The sequence below is a fragment of the Trichosurus vulpecula genome, chromosome 8 (assembly GCF_011100635.1).
Source record: "Trichosurus vulpecula isolate mTriVul1 chromosome 8, mTriVul1.pri, whole genome shotgun sequence".
Lineage (NCBI taxonomy): Eukaryota > Metazoa > Chordata > Mammalia > Diprotodontia > Phalangeridae > Trichosurus > Trichosurus vulpecula.
The window spans coordinates 204,927,493-204,946,213 of record NC_050580.1 but is presented as its reverse complement, the minus strand read 5'-3'; the positions used below and the strand labels follow the sequence as shown (position 1 = coordinate 204,946,213).

At 41.6% G+C, this 18,721-nt stretch overlaps 1 protein-coding gene across 1 annotated transcript in view; it reads left to right on the top strand.

Moving 5' to 3' along the window:
- The window catches only part of PAPLN (papilin, proteoglycan like sulfated glycoprotein), a 90,781-nt gene that overhangs the window by 12,430 nt on the left and 59,630 nt on the right, over positions 1–18,721 (top strand). Inside the window, 4 exon segments of the mRNA XM_036735610.1 lie at positions 11,239–11,354; positions 14,833–14,893; positions 16,006–16,108; positions 18,353–18,483. Of these exon segments, the coding sequence (XP_036591505.1) occupies positions 11,239–11,354; positions 14,833–14,893; positions 16,006–16,108; positions 18,353–18,483 (411 nt within the window).

The window sequence follows — 18,721 nt, the reverse complement described above, 5'->3', positions numbered from 1 at the left end:
ATCTGAGATGCGAATAGCATTTAGTGGGGAGGGGACCTGGAAAGGACTCCTGCAGAAGGTAAGACTTGAACTGAGTCTTGAAGAAAGCCAAAGGAATGAAGAGGTTTTGGTGAGGGGGACAGCATTTCAGACGTGTGGACCAAATAGAGCTGAACTGTCGCATCTGAGGAATAAATAGCAAATAGGTCAATGTAGTTGGATAATAGAGTGTGTGGAAAGGAGGAAAATATAAGGAGATAATCAATGAACATTTATTAAGTGCCCTACTGTATGCCAGGTATCGTACTAAGCACTGGGGATACAAAGAAAGGCAAAAGACCGTCCCTGCCCTTGGGGAACTCAGTCCACTGGGGGAGACAATATGCAAAGTATATAGAAACAAGATAGATACTGGATAAATTGGAGATAATCAACGGAGAGGAAGGCAGTAGGATTAAGAGGGTTTGGGAAAGGTTTCCTATAGAAGGTGGATTTTAGCCTGGACCTCAGGGAACTCAGGAGGTAGGGATGAGGAGGAGGAGACTTTCAGGCATGGGAGACAGCCAGTGAGAATGCCCAGAGCCGGGAGATGAAGTATCTTATTGGAGGAATGCAAGAAGGTGGGTGCCACTGGATTGATGAGTACATGGGGGGAATGGGTGGGGGTATAAGATGCAAGAAGACTGTTGTGTTTGTCCTTCATTTTTGAAGAGGACCATGACATCAAGGAAATGATGCCATGACTTGTAGTTGACTTTGATTTGAGTGAGGGAGGGCTGTGCAAGGTCACAAGCCTCACTTTCTCCTCTAGAGCCATCTGGGTCCAGAGGCCTGATATTCACCAGGACCACTGGAGATGGCCCAGGATGCAATGGGAGACCCTGGCCCTTTTAGGCTAAGGTCTTTTCAGGTTCTCACTGTGAGTGAGGTAACACCCATGCAGTGAATAAGCCTCTTTTAAGAAGTTAATCAAAGGATGGCCCCTTTAATCCAAAACTCAAAAAAAAAAATCAAACTGGGAGGGGAAGACCCTCAGGGTTCCTGGCCAAAAGAGAAACAGCTACTATTTGGTATTTACAAGAAGTAAGGTATTGCAAGAAGACTGAAAATGTGGGGAAGGGCAGGTTATGAAGAAGGGCTTTGAATCACTGGAGCTCACTGAGCAGGATGGGGGTGACTCAAAGAGACTTAGAGGAAGACTTAATATGTTCGGTGGGCTCCCCTACGGAGTATTTTTGAAAGGACGAGGAGAAAGCTTGCATGGTATTGGAGGGCAGCGATAGACTGCAATCTATACCACCTGCATTGGGAATTCCATAGTCACCTTGAAGTATCAAGGTGGCTAAACTGGAGAATCTAAAAACAACACACCAAAAGTTATTTTTGTGCCTGGCCCTAGGCATAGGAATGTGCCTGCAAAACTAAGATACACCTTTCTGACTACAGGAAGACCAGACATTTGTTAGCTTAAGCAAATAGCCCCTTATGCCTCTATCACTGAATTCTAATCCCACCTCAGACTTGTTATGTGTCCCTAGGCATGTAAGCACTACTTTCTGAATGTGGTAAAACAGGGTCTTGAACAATGTGGACTTGGATTTAGATAATTTTTTACTGTTCCAGATCACATTTCCTTTAAAAATTTCTAATAGCTTTTTTTTTTTTGAAAAGAAACATCGTCTGCATTTCTGAATACATCTCAACACCCTTTGTCTCCTGGATTTAGCAAGTCATTCACTGTTCATGACAGAATAAAAAACAAAGAAGAAAAAAATTAGTTCAGCAAAATTAACCCACCTATTGACCAAAGTCTGATAGTATGTCATGTTCTACAAATATAGTTTCCTTTCATCCCTGAAAAGAAGGGAAGGAAGTACATCTGCTTACCTCTTTCAGGGTCGAGCTAGAAATTGAGTACAGCCCTCCTCCCTCCTCCGTCTTCCTTCCTTATCGTAGTTATTGTCTATGTTGCTTTCCTAGTTTGGCCTATTTTATTCTGTGCCAGTTCATTTAAGTTTTTTCATACTTTTCTGAATTCGTCCATGCCATATTTCTTTTGACTCAGTAATATTCTATCATATTCATGTACCACAGTTTGTTTAGCTATCCCCCAATCAGAGTGTGTCTACTTTGAAAAAAAAAAATCATATAACCCTTGGCTTAAGGGAACAGTTGTATGGGACTTCTTCCTGTCAGTGAAGATTGACTACTCAGTGCTGTCCACACCTGTGGGAGAGGTGGACAGAGTTGGTCAGGAGAGAAGAGAGGTCCAAGCTCTTCTGGCTTCCAGCTTTGACATGTGACAAATTAAAAGTCCAAGAGATATAATTTCTGGGTAATCGAAATCATTTTATTAATTATGACTAGCAGGTAATTAATAAAGTGATGGTCATTTGGATTTCTTTTGTAAACCAAAGAGGATCATGGAGGCTGCTCAATGTTTTTTTTTTTTTTAATTTTTTTTAAAATTTATTTAACATATTTAGTTTTCAGCATTGATTTTCACAAGAGTTTGGATTACAAATTTTCTCCCCATTTCTACCCTCCCCCCCACTCCAAGATGGCATATATTCTGGTTGCCCTGTTCCCCAGTCAGTGCTCCCCTCTGTCACCCCACTCCCCTCCCATCCCCTTTTCCCTTCCTTTCTTGTAGGGCAAGGTAAATTTTTATGCCCCATTGCCTGTGTATCTTATTTTCTTGTTGCATGCAAAAACATTTTTGTTTGTTTTTGAACATCTGTTTTTAAAACTTTGAGTTCCAAATTCTCTCCCCTCTTCCCTTCCCACCCACCCTCCCTAAGAAGTCAAGCAATTCAACCTAGGCCACATGTGTATCATTATGTATAACCCTTCCACAATACTCATGTTGTGAAAGACTAACTATATTTTGCTCCTTCCCAACCCATCCCCCTTTATTGAATTTTCTCCCTGGACCCTGTCCCCTTTTGAAAGTGTTTGTTTTTGACTACCTCCACCCCCATCTGCCCTCCCTTCCATCATCCCCCCCATTTTTTTTTATCTTCTTCCCTCTTCTTTCCTGTGGGGTAAGATTCCCAATTGATTATGTATGGTATTCCCTCCTTAGGCCAAATCTGATGAGAGCAATGTTCACTCATTCCCCCCTCATCTGCCCTCTCCCCTCCCCCTACAGAACTGTTTCCTCTTGCCCCCTTCATGGGAGATAATCCATCCCATTCTATCTCTCCTTATCTCCCTCTCTCAGTATGTTCCTCTCTCATCCCTTAATTTGATTTTATTTCTTTTAGATATCTTCCCTTCATCTTCAACTTACCGGGTGTCAGCTCTCTCCCTCTCTCCCTCTCTCTCTCCCTCTCTCTTTCTCTCTCTCTCTCTCTCTCTCTCTCTCTCTATATATATATATATATATACACATACATATATACATACACACATAGATATATACATACATACACATTCACCCATATATATACATAAACATATATGTATGCATATTCCCTTCAGCTACCCTAATACTGAGGTCTCATGAATCATACACATCATCTTTCCATGTAGGAATGTCAACAAAACAGTTCACCTTTAGTAAGTCCCTTGCAATTTCTTTTTCTTGTTCTTTTTCTTGATTACCTTTTCATGCTTCTCTTGATTCTTGTGTTTGAAAGTCAGATTTTCTATTCAGTTCTGGTCTTTTCACTGAGAAAGCTTGAAAGTCCTCTATTTTATTGAAAATCCATATTTTGCCTTGGAACATGATCCTCAGTTTTGCTGGGTAGGTGATTCTAGGTTTTAATCCTAGCTCCATTGACCTCTGGAATATTGTATTCCAAGCCCTTCGATCTCTTAATGTAGAGGCTGCCAGATCTTGGGTTATTCTGATTGGGTTTCCACAATACTCAAATTGTTTCTTTCTGGCTGCTTGCAGTATTTTCTCCTTGATCTGGGAGCTCTGGAATTTGGCAACAATATTCCTGGGAGATTTCTTTTTGGCATCTATTTGAGGAGGCGATTGATGGATTCTTTCAATTTCTATTTTGCCCTGTGGCTCTAGAATATCAGGGCAGTTCTCCTTGATAATTTCTTGAAAGATGATATCTAGGCTCTTTTTTTGATCATGGCTTTCAGGTAGTCCAATAATTTTTAAATTATCTCTCCTGGATCTGTTTTCCAGGTCAGTGGTTTTTCCAAGGAGATATTTCACATTGTCTTCCATTTTTTCATTCCTTTGGTTCTGTTTTATAATATCTTGATTTCTCATCAAGTCACTAGCTTCCACTTGCTCCAATCTAATTTTTAAAGTAGTATTTTCTTCAGTGGTCTTTTGGACCTCCTTTTCCATTTGGCTAATTCTGCCTTTCAAGGCATTCTTCTCCTCATTGGCTTTTTGGAGCTCTTTTGCCATTTGAGTTAGTCTGTTTTTTAAGGTGTTGTTTTCTTCAGTGTATTTTTCAGTATTTTTTTGGGTCTCCTTTAGCAAGTCATTGACTTGTTTTTCATGGTTTTCTCGCATCCTTCTCATTTCTCTTCCCAATTTTTCCTCTACTTCTCTAACTTGCTTTTCCAAACCCTTTTTGAGCTCTTCCATGGCCTGGGACCAGTTCATGTTTTTCTTGGAGGCTGTTGGTGTAGACTCTTGCACTTTATTGACTTCTTTAGGCTGTATGTTTTGGTCTTCTTTGTCAGCAAAGAAAGAATGCAAAGTCTGAGACTGAATCTCGGTGCGTTTTCGCTGCCTGGCCATATTCCCAGCCAACTAACTTGACCTTTGAGTTTTTCAGTGGGGTATGACTGCTTGTAGACTAGAGAGTTCTATGTTCCACGTTTGGGGGGGAGGTGCCAGCTCTGCCACACCAGCACTGCTCCTTCCCCAACCCCCAACCCGGACTGGGCTTAGATCTTCAGCAGGCTGAGCACTCCTGCTCTGATCCGCCACTTAATTCCTCCCACCAGGTGGGCCTGGAGCCGGAAGTAACAACAGCTGTAGCTGCCCCACCTCCGCTGCCCCCGGGGCTGGAAGCCGAACCAAGAACTCCTTCTACTCCCACAGCTTTTCCCACTAACCTTCTCCGCAGTCTTTGGTGTTTGTGGGTTAAGGAGTCTGGTAACTGCCGCAGCTCACTGATTTAGGGCGCTAGGGCCCCCTCCGCCCGGCTTCTGGTCTGGATGGCCCACGCCATTCAGGCTGGGTTCTGCTCCACTCTGTTCCCAGCTCCCAGCTTCCAGCTTCCAGCTCCGTGTGGGATAGACCTCACCCAGAGACCATCCAGGCTGTCCTGGGCTGGAGCCCTGCTTCCCTCTGCTGTTTTGTGGGTTCTGCCGTTCTAGAATTGGTTCAGAGTCATTTTTTATAGGTTTTTGGAGGGACTCGGTACGGAGCTCACACTAGTTCCTGCTTACCAGCTGCCATCTTGGCTCCGCCCCCCCCCCCCCTCAATGTTTAAATGCCCTTGGAGAGTGGATGTGTCTTGTTATGTGTCCCTAGACAAGTCAACTATACTTTCTGAATGTGGTAAAACAGGATCTTGAACGATGTGAATTTGGGTTTAGATAATATTTTACTATTCCAGATCACATTTCCTTTAAAAATTTCTAATAGCTTTTAAAAAAAAATCACCTGCATTTTTGAATATATCTTGACACCCTCCATCTCCTGGATTTAGCAAGTCATCCATTGTTCAGAACAGAATTAAAAAGAAAGAAGAAAAAAATTAGTTCAGCAAAATTAACCCACACATTGACCAAAGTCTGATAGTATGTCATGTTCTACAACTATAGTCCCCTCTATCCCTGCAAAGAAGGGAAGGATCAACTCTGATTGGTTAACAATTAATGAAAGAATGAATATTATAATAAGAGGTGGGCTTATTCTAATGAGGGATGTGACTGGGGATGTGACTGGGGATGTGACTCTGAGCATCCTCTTGGACACTATCTCTATACCCAGACTACTTGACAATCTAGAGAAAAAGGATCCACCCAGTCCTTCCTGAATAGAACACAATGGGCCAGGATTCATCTAGGTTAGATTTTTTTTGTAAGGTCTTCTAGTTGGGTGAGGCAAGAAACATGTACCCAGGGAATCCAGACAATCTCATCTGTTAGCAATGTCCTTCACAAGGACTGGTCTTTGAGGAAATAGGGGGAAAAACCCTAGATCTCCCCAATATTAATTAGTTATTAATAATAATTTCTCTCAGAGAGAAAAGATGTACCATTCCAACCTCTCTTCAAGTCCATAAAGGGTGAAAGATTCTAGGAAGAAGCTGACAATTGCTATCCTGTTCCTATCCCCAGCTTGTTACACTAGAGATTTCAGGGAATTTCCCTTTGAGTGAAATCTTGGATTCTTTCTCTTGGTTGAGCTGAATTGCCTCTCTCCCAATAGGAGAGTTTCCTTCAATCTGTATTGTCTGGTATATATTCTCATATGGTTTTTCTGATTTCTGTTCTGCTACAGGCTCAGATAAATGGGTTTATTTGCTATTTCCTATGTGTGTTCATTATGGAACTGGCATCTGGTGAGATGGCTCAAACCTTGAGTACGAAGCTCAGCCTCATTAAGGAACAGTGATCAGGAGTTTAGCTTGAACCTCACAATTGCTTCCCTTAGAAAAATATTTAAGGGAGCAAGTAGATGGAATTCTAGCCTGGTACCCTTCCTCTCTGAGGAGAGGAGAATGGCTAGCCTCTGGCCCCAGCCTTCTGCCTCCCCTTCCAGAAGGAATCCAAGTCTCTCTTGGAGAAAGACAGGGGAAGAGATGCTACAGATGTCTATTCTTACTTCCTTGGGAGCTACCTGTAGACAAATCCGTGAAGACATGCACGGGCAATAAAGCACCCATCTGACGCTATTGCCTACATTTCAATGAAATTTTATTTAATTTTCATGTCCAGATTCTCTTTCTTCCTCCTCTGTACCTCCCACCTTGAGAAAGCAAGAAAAACAAAATTTCTTTTTACAAGCATATATAGTCTAACAAAACAAATTCTCCCATTGGTCACATCCAGAACAAAATATGTCTCATTGAGTCTGTCACTTCTCTGTTAGGAGGTGAGTAGCATGTTTCATCATGAGTCCTCTGGAACTGTGGTTGGGCATTATTTTGATCAGAGTTCTTAAATCTTTCAGTTATTTGTCTTTATTGTTATCCTTGTATAAATTGTTTTCCTGGCAAATAAACATGCCATTTATGCACCACAACTTACTTTTTCAGTCATTCTCTGATGGATACTCTTGTTTTCAGTTCTTTGCTACCACAAAAAAAACTGCTACATTTTTGTACATAGGAACATCTTTATTTTTCTAATTCTTTGCTACCTGGGCATCTCCTTTGTTTCTAGTTTTTTGCCACCATATAAAAACTGCTTCTGTGGCCATTTTGGTACTTGGAGGATATTTCTAGATCAATTATGCTTGAATACTTCAAGGATCTTTGATGTCACCAATGTTATTCTCTTTCTACTAATATAGATCATAGCTCCTCTATGACTTGGTTGGTGATCTTTGAAAGATGTTGTGGCCAACAAATGTATCTTTCTAGGGCCAGCCTGGCATGAGCCTCGCTGAACTTAATTCTGTTGGATCGTGGGCAGCAGGCATGTATTGTGTTGCCAGGTCTACTGTATACTATGGATCTTTCCTGCTCTGTTATCAGAGCAGAACCATTCAGAACCTACGGTACCCTCCATGTGGAATAAAGTCATGAATAATTATATACTATACAACAGTTTTCAAAGGGTTTGGGTCAGTTTGAACTGATTCATTGTAATAGCAAGGCAATAAACACAACATTAATGATAATCGTGAGTATGCCTATGTAGTTCTGTATCTCAAAGTATGAAAAACTCTCCATATAGAAGGTAGAAGTAAAACATTTATTCAGACACCAGAGATCCATATCCCATAACCAGGCAATCTACTCCCCCAACCAGTAAGCCCACTTTATCATAACAGCAAGAAACTTAAAACAGAATATCACAACATGGAGCTTCGCCATCCCCAAACCCCAAACCTCTCTGACCCCCTGCTGGGGCCTTCCCAAAAACTCACTGTATAGCTTTCACAGGTTGGCTGTCTTTACCTCAGCTCTAACTATCATGATGGCCGTTAATGGCTCTCTCTCAGCATTTCCTGTGACACAACTTCCTTTTCCTCTCAGTAAACTCCTCCCACCACATGTAATTTAGGCTTCTTGTGATGTAAGCAGTTCACATGGCCTATTAATGGGTGGGAAAGATCTTCAAATCTAAATTGCTATTAAATTCATTAAGCTTAGAAAAAAAGTGTACACACAGGTGTATGTATGTATATATGTGTGTATATATATGTATGTATGTATGTATGTAGAACAGAATGAGATTCAGAAGCAAACACAGACAAGCCAGATAACTTTAAAACTAATGAATTAATTTTAGTGTGTATGTGTGTACGTATATATGTACATGTAACATTTTTGTATATATTACATATCTAATATAAAAGTGTACATTATATACACTCATAGTATCATACATTCACATTATTATTTTTGATGTATAATATTTTGTTTTCCCCCAATTATATGTTAAAACAAATTTTAAAACATTTTTAAAAGTTTGGAGTTCCAAATTCTATCTCTCCTTTCTTTTTTCTCTTCCCTCCCTCCTCCCTGAGATGATAAGCAATACAACATAGGTTATACATGTGTGGTCATGTAAAACATTTCCATGTTAGTCATTTTGTACAAGAAGATTCTAATAAAAGAAAGTAAAAAACAGCATGTTTCAGTCTTTATTCAGACACTATATCAGTCCTTTCTCTGGAGGCAGATAGCATGCTTCATCATGAGTCCTTTGGGATTGTCTTGGATTGTTGTATTGCTGAGAATAGCTAATTTATTAGTAGTTTTTCATAGTACGGTCTTGATGTTATTGTATATAACATTCTCCTGACTCTACTCACTTCACTTTGCATCAGTTCGTGAAAGTCTTTCTAGGTTTTCTGAAATCATCCTTCTTGTCACTTCTCATAGCATGGTAATATTGTGTCACAATCATATACCACAGCTTCTTTAGGCTTTCTCCAATTAATAGGCATCCTCTTGATTTCCAGTTCTTAGCCACCACAAAAAGAGCTGCTATAAATATTTTTGTACAAATAGGTCCTCTTCCCTTTTGGGGGATATATATATATATATATATATATATATATATATATATATATATATATATATATACACATATTATACATGCATGTACATGTGTGTACATTGTATAAATTATATACAGTACACATAATGCATGTATATTATAGACATATATGATATTAATTTATCACATATATGTAACATAATGTACCTCTGCATGCTATAATATATAATATATACATTTTATGCATATATGTGTGTATATACACACTTGCATGCACATTCATACACAATTCATTCCAAAGGTGCTTGGCTTATCTATGTTTGCCTCTGAACTGCCTTCTATTCTTTTTTATGCATTTTAAAAAATGCTTCATTGATATTCTTTCCTTTCTTTCCTTTTTTTGTTGGTGTTGCTATCCCTAACCTTCCTACAAAAAAGAAAAAAAAAGGTTTTCCCTTGTCACAAATAAGCATAATCAAGCAAAACATACTCCACATTGAGCACGTCTTTAAATATCTATCTTTTTCTGCACTTGGTCAGATGACTTCCGTGGTCCCTTCTGATCCTTAAGATTCCACAGCTACGATTTTGTCTGGGCCTCCTTGTCTTGGCTCAAAGGAATGGCTGAATGCTTCGGAGAGTGAAAAGAGTACACAGGCCAGGCGGCAAAGTACAGCACAGGTCCGTTTATTAAGCTGAAGAAAAGGGCTTACGTACCTTTTTAGGCAAGCAGATCAACAAGTTCACATGCGAGACATTTGTTACATTTCATGACTTCCTCCTGCTTTGTTCCCATTTTTGCCATAACAATATTGTGTTAATCAGTTAATCAGGTGGTGTTTAGCACTCGTGTGCTGTGGGGGTTTTGGAGAGAGCACATGTATGCTGAGGAGGCTTGGAGAGCCTTCATCTTGAGCAGCACATGTGTGCCAAGGCAGGGGCGGGGTTTGGAGAGTCCAGGTACTGAGTTATCGGCCCAAAGGCAATAACGGGCTTCAGGGAAAACCTGGCCTGTATCTTATCCCAGAATGGACTTTCTCAGAGATGACCTTCCACGCTGAGTCCCCACCCCCATTCATTCCACTCAACTCACAGAAAGATTCCATGAGAGGGCTTCACCATTCCACTCAATGATAGCATCAATGAGATGATTATCTTCACTCCTCAGTGATATGCAGAGTATACTTTGCAAACTGTTGTTTACTGGCTTTTCAGTCCTGTCCCACTCTTTGTGATCCCAAGTGGGGTTTTCTTGGTAAAAATACTGAAGTGGTTTGCCATTTCCTTCTCCAGCCCATTTTTACAGATGAGGAAACTGAAGCAAACAGGGTGAAGTGACTTGTCCAGGGTCACACAGCTAGTAAATGTCTGAGACCAGATGAGAACTGAAGCATTCCCGTTCCCAACTTGGTGCTCCATCCACTGCCCCACATAGCTGTCTTTTATAAACATTAAAGTGCTATAAAAGTGACATCATCGTTTAAATATTATTTTAATTTGGAACCTAACAAACATCAAATAAAACAGACATTTTCCAATACATAGTAGAACAGAATAAGAAGATTATGTGCCTTAGTGTGTTATATCTGTTACAGCTTGCTTTTCTTTTTGAGTATCTAAATTCAGCCTGTAGCTTTCAAAGCTGTTCAGCTTGTCTGGGCCTCTTTCTGGCTTTCCCCCTCTTCTCTGCATGTCTTAAAAATGTGCTGCAATGACCTTTTCTTTCTTTTTTTTCTACCTTATCCCTATCCCCCACCTTAGTCTCCCCACCAATGGCAAAAAGAAAAAAAAACCAACCCTGTAACAAGGAAATGTAGTAATGCAAAACAAATTCCCACATAGTTTGTGTCTGAAAATGTTTGCTGTACTCTGCATCCTGAGGTCTTCCTCAATCCTCTGGAATCCCTGTTGGTCATTGAATTTGATCAGAGGTCTCAAATCTCTCAAAGTTGTTTCTCCCTATACTGTTATTATTATTGTATGAACAGTTGTCCTGATTTTGCTTGCTTCACTCCAAGAGCTGTTGATATTCTGGGGTCTCTCCTTCTAGTCTGAGGCCTCTGGAACTTTTCCATCTTTGGTCTTAGGGATGCTCACACTAGAGGCTCACCTTAGCCTACTGACTCACCCTGCTGGTTGTTTCTTTCCCATCAGGCAAGGAAGCTAAGAAGACAAACTGAAGGCTGGGGCCGTTGGGGAGAGTGGAGCCCATGCAGCAGGACCTGTGGTGGTGGGGTCAGTTTCCAGGAGCGACATTGCTACTCCCAGAGGTACTGAGATTTCCAATTAAATTTTCAAAAATAGCCTCATTAGTAAACGGTGACATATCAGATTAATTATTGGTTCCCTGGTTCACTTGTTATGATTATGAAATAAGAGTCAGTATGTTGAGGTTTAGGGGTACTAGGACCCCAAAATAGCAACACGCCGGTCCTGCTTGAATGAATTCGACCCAAGCCTTCTTTCAGCCAAAGAAAAACAAAGTTTATTAAAGAGCCGCCTTATTGGGTTGCCTTTTAGAGAATCTGAGCATTTGTGATACTTGCATTGGCGAGCAGGGCAGATTGAATCTGAGCACCTTCAGGGAAACAAGATGGATCTTATATAGAGAAAGAGTGTGGGAGGGATCTAGGGGTGGTCAAAAGCAGTCTGGGGAAGAGGGGGTCTAGGGAGGATCTTGATGGGAGTGGCCAGTAGGCTGGGGTGACTAGGGGAACCAAGAGTATGGGGTTTTGATAGGATCAAGGGTGGGGAGTAGCAGAAGGCCATTTGGAGATAACAGACAATGGAGGGCTAGGCTAGGTTAAGGGGAACCGAGAATTGGGCATAGTGACAATGAAAAGACTTATAGCCTTAGGTGGAGGTCAGATCTAGTGGGAAGGTTCAAGGGGGTTCCCAGAGCCTGTACCCCATCAAGTATAAGATAAACAGGTCTCATTTTATGCTCCAGGAGATTGTATAAATTGATTTTTTTTTGTAAATCAAGTCCACATTTTTACTCCAACACCTTCTATTTTCATAGGCACTTTGTTTCTCTTCCCCTAGCCTCCCTTTTCAAGTTCAGATGCTCCTCAGTTCAGATCAATAGGTACTTATGAAACACTTATGCTAGGTGCTAAAGGGGATCTAAAAGAAATAACACCCTTTATATAGTTCTTTGTTGTTTTTCAGTTGTATCTGACTCTTTGTGACCCCATTTGGGATGTTCTTGGCAAAAGTGTTGGAGTGGTTTGCCATTTCCTTCTCCAGATCATTTTACAGATGAGGAAGGCAAACAGGGCTAAGTGACTTGCCCAAGGTCACCCAGCTAGTAAGTGTCTCAGGCTGGATTTGAACTCACGAAGATGGGTCTTCCTAACTCCTGACCCACCATGCTATCCTATGTACCACCTAGCTGCCCATATATAGTTCTTTAAAAGATGAGGAAATTCAGGCAGGCAGAGGTTAAGTGACTTGGCCAGGGTCACACAGCTAGTAAGCATCTGAGGCCAGTTTTGGACATAGGTCTTCTTAACTTTGGTTCAGTGCTCCGTTCACTTCACTACACCACAAAATTATACTTACAAAGTACTTTGTACAGTTATAATTTTTTTTTGTATTTATGCCTGAGGAAAATTAATATCATGCTGTAATACATCTTTTTTTTGTTATTTTGTCAGACCCTACTTCTCCAGGGCAGGGAGTTTCTGAAGGGCCTGATTTAGTAACATGATCACTCCCAGACCCCAAGGCATCTGCCGTTAACCAGCTTGGGCTGGGCCCCTCCAAAGTGGGCCCCTCAGTTCTGTTTACTGGGTGAACAGAAGCCAGTTTGAGAGGCCCTCCCTAGGGGACATGTCCCTTATTCTTACTTTTCCTTAGTCAAAATTGGAGGTGACTGGTCTACTAGAAAGAGACCAAGCTGGGGAAATCCTGATTGGGGCGGTTTTTCTAGCCAGGGTTGCTGGAGGCAGCTGGGTCTCATAAAGCAACTAGCATTCCTGAAGTGTCAGAGAGGAGCGGAATCAGCCAGCCTTGTCTCTAAGGCCAACCCACTTTCCCTAGCTGAAAATTGTTCCTTTCACTTGAGAATTGGGGGTGGGGGGGGTGGGGAGCAAAAAGTACTAAGGGGGAACTGTGAATTATTAGACCCACCCCCTCATTAAAATGTTTACCATTCCGGATTGCCTTGCCTTTGCCAGCGGAGGTCCAAATGATGTACTGTTAGAGCAATCAGAAGGAAGACACACCTAGGTTTAAAAAGCTCCTGTTGGTCCTCACTCTGGGTCTTTTGGCACAAATGGAGGCAGGCCAGAAATCCATTTATTAATGAGTTCAGTACCCTATTAATAAACTGTTATCTTGTGTGGAAATTTGCCTCAGTTTGCCCTTTTGTTAAATTTACTCCTGACATACCTTTGATTCAGGAAGGCCTGTTTTCAAGTCTTGGCCCTGTCTCCCTGGCCTGCTTCTCAGACAACTCTTTAAGATTATATAATGCTGGTCTGTATTGGAAGAAGGAGCTTCCTCCCCAAGAGTTCCCTGGTAATGAAATTACAGTACCAGACATTTTTTTTAAAAGTCAATTTGATCCTAATGAGCAGAAACTAAGTCTTTCATGGATATTTCTTTTACTTGTGCCGGTATCTCTGGGTACAGGGCTGTGCTCATAGCAGATACCCCATAAATGCCAACTTTCTGATAGACTTCAGGAGAAAGAAGTTATTTTTGTTTCCCATGAAAAAAATTAGAGTCAGAATCTCAGGATCTGTCTGCCAGGTTGGGGGAAAACACTTGGCTAGGCATTTTAAAAAAATGTATCCTTGTTTTAATATAATATTTTATTTTTTCCCCAATTACGTGAAAGAACAATTTTTAACATTGTTTTAAAAAAATTTTTGAGTTCCAAATTCTTTCCCTCCCCTTCATTGAGAAGGCAAGCAATTTTATATAGGTTACACATGTGCAATCATGTAAGACATATTCCCATGCTTTGGCGAGGCATATTTTTTAAAGATAGTGAATTAGAAGGAAGGAAACTGGACCTGAGATTTCATTGATCTAGGGAACTCCCAGGTGAAGGAACTCTGTCTATCAATGCAGGTAGCACCTTCTCAACAGCTTATAATTTTAGAAAAGAGCCCTCAGAAGTTGAATGACTTACCCAGGGTCACATAACCATTGTGTGTCAGAGGACAGAGTTGAATGCAAGTGTTTTGGGCTCCAGAGTCAACTTTTTATAGTCTTGACCTAGATTCATAAAATAAATGTAAATATAAAATATTATATACATATATAAATTATCTTTATGTATGTATCTGTGTTTTTATTTATTTAATGCTTTTGAAAAATTGTTACCTGTAAGTGACTCTTGGAATCATAGCTTCAGAGAACCTGGACCATCCATTCCATTTTACGGATGAGGAAACTGAGGCCCAAGGAGGTTAAGTGATTTGCCTAAGGTAACACAGAAGGGAGATTTGAGCCCAGGTCCTTTGACTCAAGAACCAGTAAATTCCGTCTGCTACCTCATGCTCTCTTCCCATTTCTCTCCCCACAAACCCTACCTTATGATGCAGAGGAATATCGAAGAGGGGAAAACAAAATATTGCTGGCTAAGTAGATTATGGCAACACAGAGAACAGAAGTAGGTCAGAGACAGACTCCTAGATCCATGTGTCTGAGGAAGCAGCCATAGGGTTCCTTGGGAACTGGGTTGGGTGGAAAGATAGACAGATAACCACTTCCCTGTGTGGGCTTGCCTCTCAGGAAAGATGGAGGCTCCAGCTGTATCGGACCCACCCGGAATTATCGCTCATGCAACACCCAGGTAAGATGCCTTGGGACCCCCATTTCTTCTCTCCTTTATGACGCGGCTTTATCTCCTTTTGGAGCTGGGGAAAGAGTCTGACCTCCCTTCATTATCAGGGAAGTTTTTCAATGCTCTCTATTTAATCTTGAGGTCCTACCTCCCCACTGGAGACCCCACAAAGACCAGGGACAACTAGAAGCTGTTCTCGCTTTTGCTAGGAGCTTGAGGAAAAGGGGAAGCAAGTTCATTGCCACATCCCTCAGGCACATCTGTTGGTCTGTTGGGCCCCTGCTCTCAGGCACCACTGCTGAGTTGCTGAGATAATATCTTGATGAAGAAGATTTTTATTTCATTCCCCACCCCACCAGTTTTTTTTTTTCCCTGAAGAACTTCCAAGTATTTTACAAGCTAGGGGCAAAAGGAATCCTTTGTGGGAAGATTCTAGAAGAGGATTCCACGTGGGATTATGTTGCCTTAAGTCCCTATGGCTACATGTTATTTGGATTTGTTAAATTTAGAACAACTTAAAAAAATCCCTGTGGCAAGTCATGACTGAAGATTGAATTTGAGAGTTCAGCATCCCTACTGGGGGATTGTTTCTACTGTGTTCTTTTGCCTCCCAGCCTGCTGGGTGAGAAATAGCTTCTGAGAGAAGCTTCTGTGTTTTGGAAGAGACTACAGTTATCCCCTCCACTTCTTAAGGGTGTGGGGCCCCCACGCTCTAGAAAATCTGCATCAATTTTTTTTGGGCCTCCCCGTACCAAAGGAGAAGTCTGAATTTTTTCTTTCATAGGGTGTTTACAGTATCTTATTGCAAAATATGGGTTGATAGTATGCAATACTATACATAAATTTTATGCATTTCTGAGTTTCTAAACTTTTTCTGTGTCATCTGCAGCTTCCGCAAAACTCCCAAGAATCCCCTTTTAATTTCTTATGCTGACACACAATGTATTGAAACCACGATGGTCAAAGTTGAGACATGGAAGGGAAAACTGTATTTGGTATCCCCAGTGCTTTAATACGTGCTTGTTGGTTTGAATTTGACTGAATTTTCCCTTCTGCCCCTCACCTCCTGGCAGCAGTATGGTATTCTCTAATGCCCTGACCTCTTCCTCCCTCCCTCGCAGAGCTGTCCTCAGGACACCCGGGATTTCCGAGCAGAGCAGTGTGCAGAATTTGATGGCAAGGAATTCCAAGGAAAGAGATACAAGTGGTTTCCATATTATGGAGGTGAGAGCTAGGGTGGATGTCTCTGTTTATTAATATAGGCTTCCTTGGAATGCTCTGGGACCACTCTACCTTTGTTCCTCAGGAAGTTTGCTAGTCTCCTTGTGAAACCTAGGACTGCCGCCATTTGCCGCCAGCGGTCATGGCCACCAAAGAGTGAAAAGAAAACACGGGCCAGGCCAGAGAGTAAAGAACAGCTCCGTTTATTAAACTGAGGAACAGGGCTTATATACTTTTTTAGGAAAGCAGAATCCACAAGTGCACGTGCGAAAACATTTGCATTGCGTGACTTCCTCATGCTTTGTTCCCTTTTGTTATAAACAATATTGTGTTAATAGCCCACAGGTGGTGTTTAGCATGTGTGTGCTGTGGGGGTTTTGGAGAGAGCATGTGTATACCCATGAGGCTAAGAGAGCCTTCATCCTAAACAGCACGTGTATGCCAAGGCGGGGTTTGGAGAGCCCACGTGCTGAGTTATCAGCCCAAGGGCAAGAACAGGCCCCAGGGAAAACCTGGCCTGTGTCTATATCCCAGAATGGACTTTCTGAGAGCTCGCCCTCCACATAGGACTCCCTCCATTACCTATGGGAGCAAGGGCTCTGGGCTTTGGGGCGTAGGAAGTCCCCTACTACCAGAGATCTATGGAGGAAGGAGAAACTCCCATACCAATATAATCCCCCTTACAAAGGGAAGGGACTTTTTGCTGTTTCTGAAGGACCTTGAAAATAGGGCTGATGAGAATCTGCCTGGCTGTTCCACCTCAAAGTAAAAGGAAGAATAATGAGCGTATCTGAGTTTTTAACATATATGTATATACACACACACACATACATACATACATATATATACACATATATACATATATATAATACACACATACATATGCACACACATGCACATATATAAATAATGTGTATACGTATGTACATATACGTATATACAAATAGATATACATACACACATGTGCATACACACTCATATACACACATGCATACAGACACACATGTAGTGGTGGGATTCAGCCAGCTTGCACTGGTTCAGTAGAACTGGCACCTAATTTTAGGTTTAGTTCTGCAAAGTGGTTGTTAACGGGGGTGAGGGCTGCATCTGCCACATCAGCGGTCGGGGTGGTGTCTCAGCTCAGTTCCGTGGAGAGCCAGTTGTTAATTCATTTGAATCCCACCACTGTACACATGCATGATGCATGCATACACGTATGCACACCCACATATACACACATGCATGCACACATACACACACATAAATATATGTGCTGCATATTATGTGTGTATATATAGCGCAGATATTTCTATATCTATATGTACACACACGTACATGGCAGTATATGTATATGTGTATATATAGGGCAGCTAGGTGTCACAGAGGATAGAGCACTGGATCTGGAGTCAGGAAAACTCATCTTCTTGAGTTCAAATCCAGCCTCAGACACTTACTAGCTGGGTGACCCTATGCAAGTCACTTAACCTTGTTTGCCTCAGTTTCCTCATCTGTAAAATGATCTGGAGAAGGAAATGGCAAACCACTGTAGTATCTGAAAACACCAAGTAGGGTCACAAAGAATTAGACAAAACTGAAATGACTAAACATACACACAGATATATATGTTCACATGTACACACACACACATATATATATATATATATACACACACACACACATAAATATATAAATAAATGTGTGTATATATAATATTCACAGAGTTTTATTTAATCATTTGAGTCCCACAGTAAGCTTGCGAGGTAGATAGTGTATATATTATTCTGTCTGTTTTATAGATGAGGTTCAGTACCTAGTTGTCACATAGCTAATAAGTACCGGAGACAGAACTCAACCCTAGGTCTCTTGACTCCAAACCTGTGACTTTTTTCCCCGTTATACTACCTGTTTACAATCAGGCAGCTCTTCAAGGTGTCCTCACTGTTGGAAAAGTCTTGAATTCCTTAGTCCCCTTTTACCAGGGAAGGTGAAGGTGGAGGGGATCACAGTGGAGAGAGGAGGGAAGATGGCCATGTGTTGGTAGGGAGGAGTTTGATAAGGTCTTTATTTGATCAGTCCCTATTTACCCGGCCTGGCTTAGGATTTGGACGGTCTAGTTAATGGAATATTCGAGCGTTGCCATATTTAGCACCTGCTTTTGGGTAGTTACAAGGACAGGCCATTTGGGTTCTGAGCAGGAAAAGAAACCTCATCTTTTGGGATTTCATCTTCCTCCCTCTCCATCCCTAGCTGCCAACAAGTGTGAGCTGAACTGCATTCCCAGGGGGGAAAACTTCTACTACAGACACAAGGAGACAGTGGTGGATGGAACCCCATGTGAGCCGGGCAAACTGGATGTCTGTGTGCAGGGCACTTGTCAGGTGAGCCACTGGCCTGCCCTCTTCTCTACCCTTCCTGGCCCTAGCCAGGCCTAAGATTTGTCTCTCCAAGGTGACCAATTTCTACTTAAATGGCAAATCCTGTGGCCTTCTGGGAGTCCTCTAACTTGTCTGTAGCTTTTAACACTGCAGATCACCATCTCCTCTTCTAGATACTGTCCTCCCTAAGTTTTTAGGACAGTGCTTTCTCTTGGCTCTCCTCCTACCTGTCCGACTCTTC